This window comes from Larimichthys crocea, chromosome XIII, assembly GCF_000972845.2.
Source record: "Larimichthys crocea isolate SSNF chromosome XIII, L_crocea_2.0, whole genome shotgun sequence".
Taxonomy (NCBI): Eukaryota; Metazoa; Chordata; class Actinopteri; family Sciaenidae; genus Larimichthys; species Larimichthys crocea.
Window position 1 is genome coordinate 18,177,517 of NC_040023.1, and position 16,564 is coordinate 18,194,080.

The 16,564-nt window shown below is 41.5% G+C and overlaps 1 protein-coding gene across 2 annotated transcripts in view; it reads left to right on the forward strand.

The window, feature by feature from the left end:
- The window catches only part of chn2 (chimerin 2), a 21,859-nt gene extending 5,759 nt beyond the window's left edge, over positions 1-16,100 (forward strand). The window contains exons 2-13 of one of the 2 annotated variants that reach the window (XM_019255170.2): positions 2,238-2,276; positions 3,872-3,927; positions 5,545-5,576; positions 5,829-5,942; positions 6,064-6,334; positions 11,045-11,128; positions 12,130-12,214; positions 13,465-13,638; positions 13,799-13,876; positions 14,093-14,230; positions 14,320-14,425; positions 15,077-16,100. In XM_019255170.2, coding sequence (XP_019110715.1) covers positions 2,238-2,276; positions 3,872-3,927; positions 5,545-5,576; positions 5,829-5,942; positions 6,064-6,334; positions 11,045-11,128; positions 12,130-12,214; positions 13,465-13,638; positions 13,799-13,876; positions 14,093-14,230; positions 14,320-14,425; positions 15,077-15,248 — 1,349 coding nt within the window. In that variant the 3' untranslated portion in view covers positions 15,249-16,100. Of the gene's footprint in view, positions 1-2,237; positions 2,277-3,871; positions 3,928-5,544; positions 5,577-5,828; positions 5,943-6,063; positions 6,335-10,256; positions 10,983-11,044; positions 11,129-12,127; positions 12,215-13,464; positions 13,639-13,798; positions 13,877-14,092; positions 14,231-14,319; positions 14,426-15,076 lie in introns of those variants that run through there. The other variant, XM_019255171.2, reaches the window with a different exon arrangement.
- Positions 16,101-16,564: the final 464 nt, after the last annotated feature.

Sequence of the window (16,564 nt, forward strand, 5' to 3'; positions counted from 1 at the left end):
GAGAGTGGGCATGTACAGTGTGGCCTAATGTATTTGCACGCACGTGTGTGTACGATTGCAAAGTGTGTGCCAGTGTTCGCGTCAGAATCGACCCTTAAGAGCTCCCTTTTTTTCTGAGCCAGCACGACTGCAGAATTCCAGACTGAAATGCCATTCGTCATTAAAAATAATCAGATTGAAAAGAGAATACTTGGCAGCAAACCAGATGAAATCACATTCTTTAAACAAGCCGCAGTGGAATAAATCTTTCTGACTGTTGCCAGTGCAATACACAGTGACAAAGCTTCAGCATTAGGACAATACATTTTCCAAGGCAGCTTGGCCACACACCAGCAAACTGAGCCTGAAGCCTATTTATTTGTATTTGAAGGCAGACTTTCAGCTAAGGCCTTTATCAACCACATTTGCTCTCATAACATACACTCCTCAGTCAAGCTGCTTTTTCACCATTTACATAATTATTCAGCTTTTGATCACCTGCACCTATCTTGTCCCTCTGGTGTAATTATTTCAGCTCTTTTCAAAGTAACCGTGCTATTATGATGAGGAGCAATGAGGAGCTTTTTGGTCTCTTTGATAATGTTGTAACCAGCCTACAGTCAAACTGCTGCTGCAGTGAGCAGAGAAAACAGTATAAAGGAAATACTCTGATTGCCTGCTCTTCATGTGCTGTCACTATATATATATAGCACAAAAACATACAGAGACTTGAAGCACTTAGAGAACTTGTGATTCAGTTTTAACACAAAGACATTCAGATGAGTGAGTTTCACAGTTTTGCTGCCTGTATCTCGGTGCCCACATCCAACAAGTGCTCACTGGTTTTCACACCCTCTCAGGTGTATTTATCTTTTCCCCTCTGGCCCCTCAGGGAGTATTGCTGATCTGCTCATGAGTTCAGAGGAATGCTTCAAATGAAAAACATGTATCTTCTGGACCAACATGATTCATTATTAGCACATTTGAGTCATTCAGCAGTGTTGCTGGGAATTAATGAGAAATATTACACAAAGCATGTGAGAGGCAGATGAATCATTTATTGTCTTAGCAGCTATTTTGTGCATTTGCCGTGGTGTAGTATCATCAGCCTATGTTATAGTGATAGACCAACATGACTGGATGCTATTTGATCGGGTCATCCTAGTCTGTCTCATTGTGTTAGGCATAGAGGCGTAGTGATCATGCAGGAATTTTGCAGTGCAGCAATAAAATGTTTCTGTAAATGGGTCAAAACCCGTTAGTTCTTACTGTTAGTCTTATTTTCTGTTGTACTATGTTTTAAATTATGAGTTAACATTACAATGCAATAGCTCAGCTCATATTATCTTCAAATTAATGTAATTATAGCTTTGTTTGTAACATAAAACAGCAGCAACATCGTTATTTGAGTTAAAAGATTTGTGTTTGACCTTAGAAATAGTAGCTTGACATAACTTTTAACCACATCTCTGGACTTTCCTCGACATGTGCAGTTGCTGTGGTATGACATGAGGATCATTTAAACTGAGTAAAACTATGCTGCACCATTTATGTTGTAATGACAGCCAGACATTTTATTACATTACAGGCACTGTAGTACACTAGAAAAATATTGTCACATTTTTGACTCATTTAGTGACACGTTTAGTACAAGTCATTACTTTACCCAGTAGGTACTACAGTAAATTACCAGTTGCCACAGGGTATTTCCTTCATCACCTCTCTAACGCTTTTCAAGCTAATATAACAGCACACTCCATCACATATTCCAGAAATGTGTTTACATAATCATAAATCAGCCGCCACATTTCCCTCAGAAAAGTCGTCCTGTGAGTGGTGATGTCTAAATTGCATTTACTTAGATTTGATTGGTGTGTTTGTCCTCTTATCTCCGAACGGCAGCGTTGTGTTCTCAGGACCCCGCCAGCGGATAATATAGATCAGGTGTTTGGCGTCACGATGTTTAGCGAAACAAGCCTGACATCTGTATTGATTGTCCTTGAAGCACAGACACTGATTAGAAGTGTTTTCACTGGTGCATCTCGAGAGGCAGCTGCACAGTGTGAGGCCATATGCATAATTATAACAGAGAGATAAACAACAGTGACATAACCATGGCGAAGGGCTCACAGTTGGTCCACTGGGAAAGGGACAGAAATGGAGGTTTTAATGAGAAAACAGGGCACAGTCTACTAACACCACTTTGTGTTCCTAACAGAAACCTGCTTTCCTTTTTTCTTTTTTCTTTTTTTTCACAGACCCTGAGGATTACCAACCGCCCATATGGAAGTCCTACTGTGAGTAATTAATTGATTTTATGTGCTGATTAGCAATATTTTAACCTGACTGTGGCCTTTAGTTTGTTTCTTTAAATAACAGCACATGTATTTGTGACCTATAAATAACAAAGAGACATTTTTCTATACTTGTAAGAATTGGGTTTTGTTGTACATGGTACAATTAGATACGCCGCAGGTTCATGCACAAAAGGCACACACTCACCCACACAACACAGTCACACATGCACAAATGCAAAGCAGCAGATTCCTGATCTCCTGAATAAAATAGGTTACCATCACCGGGGAAAATAAGATTTTCTACCTGCAAAGAGGCTCAGCTGAAATGGGGTCCTCAGAACACCCACCTCATTATACAATGTTTTTTGCCATGTGGGAGGAAATGGGTTGAGTCCTCAGAATACGTGTGATGCATTTCACCTACAGTTCAACAATTTACAGCTTTTAGCCGCATTTTTTCCTCTATAACTGAATATTTTTGCTGTATAATTTTGCTGCTTTTCTAAAGTCTCCTATCTTCTTCTGACTCCACTGGTCCTTTCTGCTGAGGTATTTTTAGAGCTCACTGTGTCACAGGAATGGATGATGTCCAGATCTTACTGGTTGGCTTAAGTCAGTCTGACAAAACATGAAAATTCACAGTCAGGAGTCTTCCTTCCCCTGCCTGGAGAATCTGCTGCGGTGAAGACTTAGCACAACCTCACACAGAAATTTCTTTGCTGTAGTACTGGCTTGTAGAAAATGAGGACACTGTTGTAGTCTCCAGTCCTCAGCCGCGTGTCACACATTTATAGACTGCCAAACAAGTGCACTACAGTATAAGACAGTAAAGACTGCCCTCTTTTTTTATATAAAGACTGGTTTGTGAAGTGGCATTTTGTCAAACAAGAGAGAATCACCAGTTCTGCACATGAAGGATTAGAAATTGGATATGAAGAAAGGAACCACACTCAGCTACTGATTCCTCTCTATCCTTACAGACATCCCATACGAGGAAACAGCAGAAACCACAGAAGTGTTTTGGCTTCTCTCACTTTTTAATCACTAATTGTAATGTACCGATTCTGTGAAGCTGCTGAGGTGTTTGCGGTGATTACTCTGCCTGTCGTAAATCCCTCAGTTCCATTTTCACTTTGCTTCACTAATTTACTCCAAGTTCTCCCAATATTTTATGTACGCCTAATACAGAAAAGCTTGGAGTGTGGATTTATAGGTGTAGGTATTTGGAAGGATCTTGTGCACACATAAGTGCACATTAGGTAAGTGCACAACAGAACTTAATTCACACAAATGGATTGCAGATATACGGCTCCTGTCATGTAAACCACTGACTGCTTAACCTTGCATATGTAAGTTAATTGCTCCTTTTGTACTTTTGCACTGTCAGAGCTGTGGTCAGATGCTGGGCTAAAGGCTGTTAAGTGGAGATATTGGCCAGTTTATGAAAAAGCTGCACCACAGCATTTAGTTTCCTTCATCTTGAGTGTGTATTGGGGTTGTTATTATGGTAGCAAATCTACAATATGTATGAAATTACAACTCGCACTGAGCTGTGTACAGAACTCATAATTAACATCCATGTGTTTCTCTAACAGTGTACCAACTACAGCAGGAAGCCCCAAGACCAAAGAGGATCACGTGTCCTCAGGAGGTCAGTACAAGAGGCTATTGTGTAGAGCTTAAATTATTATATTATACCATTAGGTTGTAGAATATGACAAAAACAGAAGTGGGGAACAGCAGTTATGTGGTATTTTACTGGAATATTACCTAAACAGTTTCTGATTATTCACATATAATTCATCTTTTTCAAATGCCGGTTAATCATTGATTGACTGGTTGAAATCAGCTACACAAACCACAGCCACAAGATGTCATAATTATAGAATTTTATATTAGTTTTCTTTCTTTCTTTCTTTCTTTCTTTCTTTCTTTCTTTCTTTCTTTCTTTCTTTCTTTCTTTCTTTCTTTCTTTCTTTCTTTCTTTCTTTCTTTCTTATTTGTTAGACTCTTTTTACAAAATGAACCACCTCTTGGCCTCATTTATACTTCTTAAAGGCAAGAGTTGTTTCCCCTTGCTTCAAAAAACAGTCTACCAGACGACAGCCACACTGCATCCTGCAAACTCAGTCTTCACTCTGGAAAACATTCACTGACAAATGATTGAGCCTGGCAGCTGGAAGCCAGACCAGTCAGCAACCTATAGAGAGTGACCCACTGCGTCTTGAAACTCCCACAGCTCATGAGTTTAGAAACTCTGTTGTACAAGTGGAGAAAATTAAGCATGATCCACAACCAGCTTGGTTTATTATTTGCCGTTGATTTATTTAGGAATAGTTTGGGAGAAGTTTGACACCCCCCCATGTTTTTCTGTCTTTTGAGAAGACAAGTGATTGACATTGCAAGAGGTTTGTTTCCTCATTCAGACAAGCCTAAAGATGGTCTGTGTTGTGAAAGCAGAAAGTAAAAAACATCTTCAAATGGGCACCTTACTGTTGTTTTAAGACAAGTATAGTATCAGTGCAAACAGCAGAAACACTTTGGATGAAGAGCAAAGCCTTTAATCTCTCAGCTAGATGAATAAATGTAATGGAGCACGTTACTCTTCTTAATTCTGCCCTCACTGAGAAAACTGTCAATCTTCCATTGTACAGCTTACCAAAGATGATGCATGTCTCATCCTATTTTGCGTCTTGCCACGCCGTGATGAGCAAAGTGAGAGTTGTGGGCTGGCTGTGTGAGATTAGTGGCCACCCATTAATTCAAAGCACAAAGTGATGTTTGACATTAGTACCAAATCCATTATGAGCATAACTGTGGATTTTAAAAGTGATTCTACGCTATCATCTGTAAAGAGGGTCTAGATAATAAAATTGTTCATAAATCTTTAATCTTTCATTCACATTGAGTGGCGCTTAAAAAAAGTCAGAAAATGTAAGAAGTTAGCAATATCCTTTGCAAGATTTGTAATGTAGACTCGCTACACACCCTGTCGTGACACAGTAACACACTAAATATTAATTCTTTGCAGCTGGCCATCTATCACCAGCTGCTTTCTGGCGCTGCCTCTAATTCATCTCCACACTCTGTGATTTGGCTTTATGGTTTGGTAGCTGCGAATAGACGTGGGGGCACAGATGGAGATAATCTGTCTTGTGATGTAGAGTCCTTTATCTTTCACACAGCCTGTAAGAACAATTTGCAAAGCCATTTAATTGAGCTTTCATATCATGGTGTTTGAGGCAATATGTCCTGTTCTGGTTTACAGATGGAGAGCAGACCCAAATACTACGGCAGAGAGTGAGTGTAACTTCATTACTGTCATCGTTTTTATGCCAAATGCTACTGTGCAGATAATGTTTTTTTATTTATTTATTCCCATTACTGCCTCAGATCAGATGTGGTTATGGTTTAAGTGGGAGGATTAGTATTTTTTGTGAATGTGTGTCTCTTGGCTTTGGTAAGAGCTTGCCATGCAAAATGTAAATCACTGTGTATTTGATGAAATGACACGGAGGATAAGTTATAACCACAGCATTTTTTTTTTCTCAGATTTCATGGCATGATCCCTCGAGAATATGCAGATGAGCTGCTGGCAGGAACAGAGGGTGCTTACCTCATCAGGGAGAGCCAAAGACAGCCAGGGACACACACCTTGGCCTTAAGGTACCAACACCATCAGTATGCAGCACAGAATCCCTGAAAGGTCGGCCTCTGTGAGGAGCCTAGTCCTCAGTCTCCACCAACCTTTTCTTCACTCCCTCTTTTTCCATGTATCTCAACCCAGTTTTGGTCACCAGACCCTCAACTACAGATTGTTCTATGACGGGAAGCACTTTGTCGGGGAGAAGAGGTTTGAGTCGGTCCACGATCTTGTGACGGATGCCCTCATCACTCTCTACATTGAGACCAAGGCAGCAGAGTATATCGCCAAAATGACCACAAACCCCATCTACGAGCATCTTGGTTACACCTCGTTGCTGAAAGACAAGATGGTGCACAGGCTGAGCCGTGGACGCACAGAACCACGCAGGGTCACCTTCCAGACGGATGAAAAGGTGAGTTTTATGACTGTTCATGTCACTTGCAGAGTAGAGAGGCTGCTTAAAGGTCAAGCATCTACCTCATTGAGGTGTCCTTCAGCAAGGCACTGCCTCGCAGATGCTGTTGTGTGGCCGAACTGCTCTCTAGTTGAGTCAGTGAATCCATAAACAGATAATTAAATTATTATTTATTAGTTTATCAGGCTGAAACATCCCCAGATTTGCTCCTCTTTGCTTATTTTCTATCATTTTAAAGGATAAGTTTGACATTTTTGGTAAAAGGCTCATTCCGTTTCTTGTAAAAGTTAGATAAGTAGATCAATACCGCCAGCATAACTTAGCATAGACTGGAGACAGCATGCCTGTCTCTGTCCAAAAGTAACAAAACACACCTACCAGCACCTCTACTGAGCAGTAATTAATGTTATATCTCATTTGTTTAATCTGTACAAAAAATAAAGTGTGAAAATGACATGTTGGGGTGGTTTACCTGCTGTACTATTTCTTGGCCTGCACTAGTTATTTGTTGTCTAGAGATGTTGCATGCATCATGATGTTGCCAGGCAAGCATCATGAGAGCGGTAACGATTTTCTCATCTAGAAAGCAAATAAACATATTTCCAAAATTGTCTAGGATATTACTTTAAATGTAATATATGTGAGTGTATGCTTGTTGACTGGATAAAACAATCAAAGTTAAAGATGTAGCATTAGGCCCTACTGAAATGTTAATGGTCATTATGGACATAATTATCTAAATCAGTTACCTATAGTCCTCACAGTCACAATAAGAGTTATTTTATGATTAGACGTTTCTTAAGCATTTAGAAACGTCTAATCTCTGTGCATGTACATGTAAATGATCTAGTACATTTCCCTGAGCCCTGTGACAGACATAATAACTATGATTTTAATCTACTTCCATGCTGCTGAACATTTCCAGTAGGATGAGAGTGCTCTGAGAGGACACTTTGTCCTGTGAGTGAGACGTACAGTGCATTATCCCTGTAGCCCCTGGGTGTGTTCACTGCTGCTATGCTTTGTTGCATCCTCTGAAAGGTAATGATGACCAAAGGGACTGGGACTTTGCTCTGCCTGCGTATCAGACACGCTGATCTATGGTGAGACAAATTGCTCATTGTAGTCAATGGCACTTGTGGGCTTGTTGTCGGATTAAAGCCTGTGAATGATTTACTGTATCAGTGAGGAATGTCTGTTTCCCCGTCTGAATCCCAATTATCCTTCCACTAGGTGGCAATCTTATCTTGTTTCCGCCTCCTTTTGCACCTTGTGACAGCTCTTAAAATCACACCAAGCCCTTTTCAATAACAGATACTAAAGATTTCTCTGCCTTTTTCTTTTTCAGAGAATATGTATTTTATGAGCAGTGTCCTTTGTGTCTCTCAGCTTAAAGACCAGATTTATTGCTTTGGGGATGCTTTGTCTTCAAAATGTCAGCCTATAGTTTGTCAGCTTGACAGTCAGTCAGTGACAGACACACGACAGCCCTGTCAGCTGAAGCATCAGTTCCAGTATTAATATCGTCAGTCTTCAGTTTGGTCTTTGTAACTTAAGATATAAGCTATTATTGCAGCATTTTTGACCTAATGGTCATCTGTCAGTCAGTAGTCCATTGACTTCTAGTGGTTTCATACAGTATGGGGTTTCATACACATGCCACAACCAACCTCTAGGAAGCCCCTGGGGCAAAGAACTGCCCTCACAAGTGCTCTAAGACATGCAGACTAACCTATGTTTGCCTAACACACAGTACTTTATTGAACAGTGTCAAGCGCTGTTGCACTCTGTTTGACTTGCAGCTACGGTGTTTAAAATGTCGTGGACTGCATACTCCAATTAACCTCCATTTTGGCAAATAAATCTGGAGCATGTCTCCAGCTAAATGTCACATTGTCAGTCATCTCAGCACTTTCCTAAAACTGATTTCATATTCCTCCCTGCCAAGTTTTATACACGAGGATCTGAGTCAGTAAAAACTGTAATGATGGCATTTGAAAACCACCTGCCAGTCACTTCCCGAGAGAGCGAGAAGGGAGAAAAATATGCGTCTGCTTGAATATTACGTGTCCATAAAGCAGAGATCTGACCTGATGGCTGCGAAATCCGTGGTTGCTATTTGAACTTTGTGTTTACCAATTACACAGCCACGCCCTGAGGCATTGCAGCCACAGTAGCCTCAGTGTATAGCCAACATTCACATGTATTTACTCGGTGTTAGGTCGATACCACTATATTGCAGTGGCTGCAAATTCTTCTGCAATTAAAATACTCCCAGTTGAGAGGGGGGGGTGGGGTGTACTTGACTCGACCTGTAGATCAACCGCCCTGAGTTTCCTTCTCTTTGAATGCGCAGGAATTTGCTCAGTGTCCAGTGCCACATTCCTCCTGATACTCACCACACTAGTTTCATCTCAGTGGGGCTCTACTTGGGCTGGTCTGCTTGCATGTCCTGGAAAGATTTCCAAAGAAATTGTCATGTTGTTTGTTAGGATAATTCTGTTCTCTCCCAAGAGTTTCATGCTATAAAAATGCAAAAACAGCTATTTACGTCTTTGAGTTGTAAAATGTAAAAATGTTTCTCGCACAGCATTGTACATTGAGTACATTTCCAGACTTTTAGAAGTGGTTGTTTATTTTCAGCCTCTGACATTTTTTTGTGTTCCTACTGGAAATAAAGGTTTTCAGTTTTGAATAGTGACAAATCTCTTTGACCGCTATACCCTTCACAGTATGTCAGTATTCTTTTTGTTTCGACATGTTGTTAGGGCTGTTTTGTTTAGGATATGGGTGGATGTATCCTGCTGTCCAACTGTGTCAGTGCCCACTGTTTGCCCATGAGTCCAAGTAGTCACTCACAACAGAGTTCGCTCAGCTGTGCTCTCACAAAGCCTCGCAGGAATAAAAGAGCCAAGCCACTGAAAAGAAAGCAGAGCTCGTTGTGTGACCACCTTTTGTGTCCTTTCTTCCAAAGCTCTTTTTTAAGAGACAAGAAGCCATCTGCCTACAGACAAAAGAGTGCATCCCTCGTCCTCCCTCCGTCCCTCCCTCCCTGCTTCCCTCCGACCTCGCAAGGCTAAAATATCTCCCAGTGGTCTATTCCTCATCTGTCCCCTCAGACTTAGCCGTAGAGCCGAATTGCATGGTATGGTATGTGTAGGTCTTTTCAAAGAATGTCGACCAGGATGACAAATATCTTCACCTGTCCTGTCACTCTCTTAGCTATCAGCCAGTTAAACTGTTGCCCCCCAGACATCAGAGACAAAAAGAAATAACTGGTAAACAAAAGGCCCATAGCAATTTACTTTACTTTGCTGCTGTGTCTGTGAGCTGCCAATCCTTTCGTTTTATCTCAGCTTTGCAGTTGCCCTTTGGGTCGTTCGCTCTACGCTTCACCAACCTGCTTTTCCTCCGTTTAATAACTTAGTTCAACCTTATGCTTCGTAATGACATCATGTTTAGCTGTTTGGCATAAAATCGTGTGTGTATTTGTTATTTGACACATGGTTTGCACTGCGGTCAGTGTTGTGTGCCTCGGTTCAGAGCTTCGCCTTGATTAATTTTAAAAGCAGACATCCCTGTGGTGCTGTTGACTGGTTGTTTACAGGCAGATCTAATAGGGACAAATTCACCATGAACATAGCAACAGCCCCCCACTGGTAACATACTGTACGACTGCAGACCGACAAATGAGCCTCTGGGATTTTATTTGGATTTGGGCACTGCGGGATTATTCCCTGTGTAAGGATTATGGCAGTAATCCCTCTCAATCCCAGTTGATGGTTTGGCTCAGTTGGTCTTCTGAGACAAATAATTGTGATTGGCGGGGGTAGCGTGCAGTCAGAGCGTCTAGAAGATCCAGTCTGGACGGCAGTGTGTGGAATTCCACCAGGCGACTGTCATAGCTGGAGGTCAAGATCTGTTTGAGTTACAAGGACGTGAACTCAGCTCGGTCAGGCCAGAGAATCTTGGGTCAGTCTTGAGTTGAGTGACCCGTTTTGGAGACTCACGACTAACTGAGAGCTGCTGGCAGTTCAGTATTATCTTCAGTTAAGTGAAGTGGAGTGTGTCCGGAAGGCAGCGTGCTAATGGGAGTGTGCTCTGTGCTATAAAGGGGTCGTCTGCACTATTGATCCTGCTTTACAGAGCCCTAACAGCACCCAACCGCCCTCACTCTCAACCTCCTGGCCCCTCCCTATCAAGGACCCTGTTCTCTCTCTCTCTCTCTCTCTCTCTTTCCTTTCTGGGCGTGTGAAAGAGGGCCATTGTGTGAGGCACACTCCTTCCCTCAGGCCGCCCACTACCAATTCTGCTCCCCTTGTTCCTCTCGCTCGCTGCTGCTACCGGATTCAGATGCAGAATCAACCCCGTGCTGGCTGTCATCAGTCGCCCTTCTGGGTCAGAGGGGAGTGGAGTGTAGCTGCTGCCTCTGCGCTGGGCTGTTGCCGGCAGCGTCTGCTGCACAGCACCCACATCTCCCCTCCACATCTTTCGCCAGAGGAGATGGAGAGTTTGTGGGAACCCGACCAGGCGGGCATGGAGGCTGAAGAAAACAGAGGAGATTTGGGAGGGGAGTTGATTACCCACAAGACAAAAAGACAGGAGAGGAAGCGTCAGGAGCTGCTGGCTTTGGCTCTGGGAGTCAAACTGGGGAGCAAGGGAACACTTTTATGGAAACCCATTAAACTGTTGGCCTCCTGTCCACAGATCTCTTCACCTCTGGTGCGACGGAGTGCCTTGAAAGACACACCGGAGAAGCAGTGCTTCTATGAGAAGATACACAACTTCAAGGTGAGCTGGTTTTAGAATGTTTGATAGCTGCTGACAACTTAATTTTTATTTCCCTCTTGAAACAAACACATTTACAGACGTTCTCTATTAGCAGTTCCTTGCAGTGGTTAAGAAATCCCTGAGAGAGATACTTTTACAGATGTGTTTTTATCTGCCTCAGATATGTATCATAGACTGTGGTGTGTTGTTTTGATGAGAACACATGCAGCTGACACCCATATGCACTGAGGGGGACTAATGGATACACTACACCACAGCACATTAACAGCAGAGCACATTGATTAGCATTGATTTTAAAGCTCTTAGATCCATTTTTGTTTTAGGCTGCTGATTGTGTAAAAGCAGTCATAGGGTTAAAAAGTATTTTAGAGTCCTCCACTCTCAGTCAGAACGTGAGTGCACATAGTACAGTGTGGAAAGAAAAATATAGTTATGGTTCTTTAAATATACATGGGAGATTTTAGGGATACCTTGCCTCTGGGCTCCCCAACATTCTTGAAATTATATCCTGGGTCTCAGTTAGCAGGCAGGCTATAATGACCCCCAGCTTTTTCTACACTCCCCTTTGAAAAAGAACAAAACCCATGCATTCACCACCTGCCGTATGCCTCTTCACTCATCACTCTACTACCACCTATTCAGGCTCTAATAAAGGTGTGTGTGTGCACGTGCGTGTAGGTGTGGCTTCGTTTGACATCTTATCTGTGTTTTTCGGGTGCACATCTGTTATTTTGACTTGCAGGCTTGCCTGCATGTATCCGATTGCCCAGGAGCAGATGCCAGACACATTATAGTAAATCCTTTAATCTGCCTTGTATATACAAATGCTCTCATTTGGCAAGGGGTCCCATCCACTGTAGCTTGGGATCACAAAGTAATCTCTATCCAAATCCACATCAAAGTGGAGGTTCTCCAGTTTGGACAGGACATAGCCATGACTTGTATTATGCGGTGTGTGTGTGTGTGTGTGTGTGTGTTGACCGTGTCGTCTCTAACAACAGGTACACACCTTTCGAGGTCCGCACTGGTGCGAGTACTGTGCCAACTTCATGTGGGGGCTCATTGCCCAGGGTGTCCGCTGCTCAGGTAACTATACACTCCAACATCAATATTGCATGTTATGGATTACACACAGAATGTCACGTAAGTCATGGCTGTTCTGTGGATGACACTGTTGCATAATCACTCAGAATTCTTGGTTTTAACTATTGGCTTGATTGTGTCACATTTTAAGGTTATTTTTCTAATAAATCTGTGAGTTGAGGTCCTTGTGTCAGTGATTCACCAAAACACATTTTTCAGAAAAGAACAGTGAAGGACTTTTATAAAATCACAGCTCTAACTATTTAATCACGGTCATACCAAAATAAAAAGCAACGATTTGTTTTATTTGCAATCTTTTTTAAATTCCCTTAGAAACTGGTTAGTTTGAAGAAATGCAGTGTGATGCAGTATGCTGACAGTATTCACATCCAAATGTAAACTACGTTTCTGTCAACAGAAATCACTACACGTGAAATATGTAAAAATATGTAGTCATTGTTGACCAAATATAGCATCACAACTAAGTGATTGATTACATATTAGAGTTCAGTGGTGTTTTCTTGTCTTCCATGGTCACAAGATCCATTCACTGCACGTACAGTCCTGGAACTGATGCGCACATCAGTGGACTTGCTTGCTTTCCCCCCAAACAGAGTGTTTGTTGTTGAGACATTTGCTATGCTGATAAGCCAGAGGCAAACACTGCTATCATCAGACACCTCGTGTGCTGTGGGGAACAGGAGAGACTTCTTTGTCCCCTCTAACTCTCATGTCCAGCCTCTATTTTTTTTCTTATCTCCTGCTACACTCTCGCAGCACTGACTGTGAGCGAGAACCCCAATCAGCAGACCAGCGTTAACGTCGCTCAGGCAGTAAAAATGTCTTTGTGATGAATGATTTCAGTCAGACACCCCCTGTCTAAGAGTACGGCCCCTTCAAAAACCTTCATTCCAAGTTGTGCCGCCACACAAGCAGGCGTACTTTTCTAACACGCACACACACTCTCTGCTCTTGCCAGCTGTCCAACACTCTCCATGTGACTAAAACTACGACAAGAACCCCCGCCCATGCTGCCATGTTCGCTGTTATCTACCTTTGGCGCAGTGCACCGAGACAGCTTAGCAGCGGCTGTGCTGTCTGACAGTGCAGTTTATCACTGACTCTGGGAAACCTTTTCAAACTGCCATCTTAAGCCTGCTGTGATGGTTGTGTTATCATCAGCCTGAGACTAATCTCTCTCTTTCTCTCTCTCTCTCTCCCTCCCTCTGTTTATCTCCCTCTTGTTGTTCCAGATTGTGGGTTGAATGTACACAAACAGTGCTCCAAACTGGTTCCCAGCGATTGCCAGCCAGACTTGCGCAGGATAAAGAAAGTGTTTAGCTGTGACCTCACTACGCTTGTCAAAGCTCATAACACGACACGGCCCATGGTGGTGGACATGTGCATTCAAGAGATAGAGCTCAGAGGTAGAATCTCAAACTCAAACATTCAAGTATTCTGCGATTACTAGTTTGCAGTGATTGGAACTGTCTTTTGTTCGAGTAAAGTCATAAATTTCCTCCACATAATCGGAGGCAGGGTGGAAAAAAGACACCCAAAAACAAGCTCACCAATTTTCTGTTGCAGGTATGAAATCTGAAGGTCTCTACCGAGTGTCTGGCTTCTCAGAGCACATAGAGGACGTGAGACTCGCCTTTGACCGAGGTTTGTTGACTTAAGATTTCTGCGTCCCAGGATGTAGCTCTCTGAGGTTTTAGTTCACAGGTTCCTAATTTTAAATAAGAAGCTTGTTTGAGCTGCCTCACAGCACAAAATAAACCCTGTCTGCTATTTTATGATGTACACAAGAACATTCAGCTTTTATTTATAATCGTATCCAAATAAAAATCAGTCATACACATTCTGTTTTCTTATCCACAGATGGTGAAAAGGTCGACATCAGTGCCAGTGCCTATGCAGACATCAACATCATTGCTGGTGCTTTGAAACTCTACTTACGAGACCTCCCCATTCCAGTCATTACGTTTGACTTGTACTCCAAATTTATTCAAGCTGCAAGTAAGAGCTCCTCCACTCTGTGTTATTGCACACTGTTACTGGTACCCTGCGGTGCTCTGATGCTAACTGTATTAACTAATGTAATGTAGAAAGTCCAAATGCTGAATCCAGACTGGAGGCCATTCACGAGAGTCTGCTGCAGCTCCCCCCAGCCCACTATGAGACCCTGCGTTACCTGATGGCTCACCTCAAAAGGTTGGTTTAAACACACAAGTCATCAATACATGCAGTGTATGCAGTGTTTTCAGTTGTTTTTTTATTTTGTAGAATTGCTATAAATCCCTTGAAAAGAACAAATTGAACAATGAATTGATCAGTCTAAGTACTGTGTGTAGTGCCAGAGTCTAATATCTCATCTCTTCTTTTCCAGTATTTTACTCTCTGTGCCATAAACCTCCACTGTTGTCCAGAAAGTGTTAGGGGGATATATTCCTTGCATTACAATGAATGTGGATGCTGTAGTTGAGCACACACATATGCAATAAATTCCCACTAGAGCACAACCTTTGTATTATGGCCCAGAAAATTCTCAGTTTACTCCTGTTTGCTAGAAAAAATTAATACAAACTCAGTCTACTTTAGGAAAGTATGTGTTTTACAGTGTAATGAAAAGATTTCAGAGGTCAAGAAGATCGACTAACGTAGTATTAGTTCTGGTCTTTTCATGGGATTAGTTGAAAATAAGAGAATTAAAGAATTATGCCAAACTTATCCTTGAATTTTATATTCCAGTGATGAATCCTTTCCTGACCCAAAAAAGAAAACCACATTCAAATATTTTGCCGTTTTTGTATTTTGCCTGGTGCATCTCTCTTTACAGACTATTTATCTTCCTGTGTTTTACAGGGTAACCATGTTTGAAAAGGAGAATTTAATGAATGCTGAGAACCTGGGAATTGTCTTTGGTCCAACGCTTATGCAGCCGCCAGAGCTGAATGCCTTGACAACCCTGAATGACATGAGACAGCAGAAACTGGTGGTGCAGCTTATGATAGAGCATGAAGATGTCTTATTCTAAGGACTGAGGCATGCAGGCCTTATAGCAGAGACGAAGGACAATTATTTATTCTGTCAAAGAGAAAATTCAAGCCACCTTGATTCTAATGAAGTTTCAGAATAGTTTGTAATCAAATTGAACTTGAAACGCTTCTTTCTCGCATGACTGTTTTAGTTGAAGTTGGTTTAGCGTTGACGTTGTCTTGTTACTGTAAGTTTTGGGTTTTCATAGTCAGCCAAGACCATCATTTTTATATTAGGAAAGGACCAGTATTTTTAACTACCTACCGTGCTGTTTCCTCCTGTTTTTAATTTTAGGACTGTCACTACCTGGTGTAGGTTCAGTCATGATGACAGCGCTGTGTGAAATGTGCCCCCAAGCAGATCGTCAATCAGTGAAGGCCTGGTGCTGTGTTAACTAAGCCTCACGGCAGCATCCGTGTTCACTTTTTCACATGTGACTTGTGCATATTATGATTTTATTGGGAACACTGGTTAAAATTGAATTGTAGATAAAAAATCAGATCATGTAATGATCAATATTTTAACTGTGTGTACTAAAATATGAGAGATGAGACAATTGGGCGCTCGTGAAAGCACTTTTTTGCGACAAGTGTAAAGATTTATTTTGTAAAGATGTTTATTTTTGTCTTTTACTCTGCATCATGTTCTTTTGTCACAATAATATATACTGTTGAGAATGATGTTTGCTGAATTGATGTCTAAATAGAAAACCGTTTGCAAGAGAAAAGAAGAATCAGAAGAAAGTTTGTGGATTTACCTTTTTTATTTTTGCAATGTACTCAGTGTTACGGTGAGGAATACATAAGTGAATTAAATAGTGTTCATTTTAATTCACATGCCATATTGCAGACTGTGCACCACATGAGCAAAGTTCCTCCACATACGTTTCTGTTTACATGCTATACATTGTGATATTTTGACATGAAAAATATGGTCTGGGCCCATTTTTCTTTTTGTAAGCCCGCAATATCGCTCGGTGCAGCAGTAGTTGTCATTCATTTCAAAATGCTATAGAAGTTGATAGTCATACCATAGCTGTACCCAGCATGTTGCTTTCACAGTCGGTTTGATGTGATTCAGTAAATCCTTTCTACAAATCCATTTTATCAAAATGTATTTTTGTGACGGTTGCAATTAAAAATGTAATTTATCAAATGATGATTTATTAAAGGATAGAAAATCTCAGTTTAAAATAGCATGTTAGTTTTTCCATTTATCATGTTACAACAATATGATAGCTATAGAAGCGGTTCAGAAGAAAGGCCCAGTCCTGTCCAAGTGATGATTACTGGTACCCTGAAGCACAGTGAATCA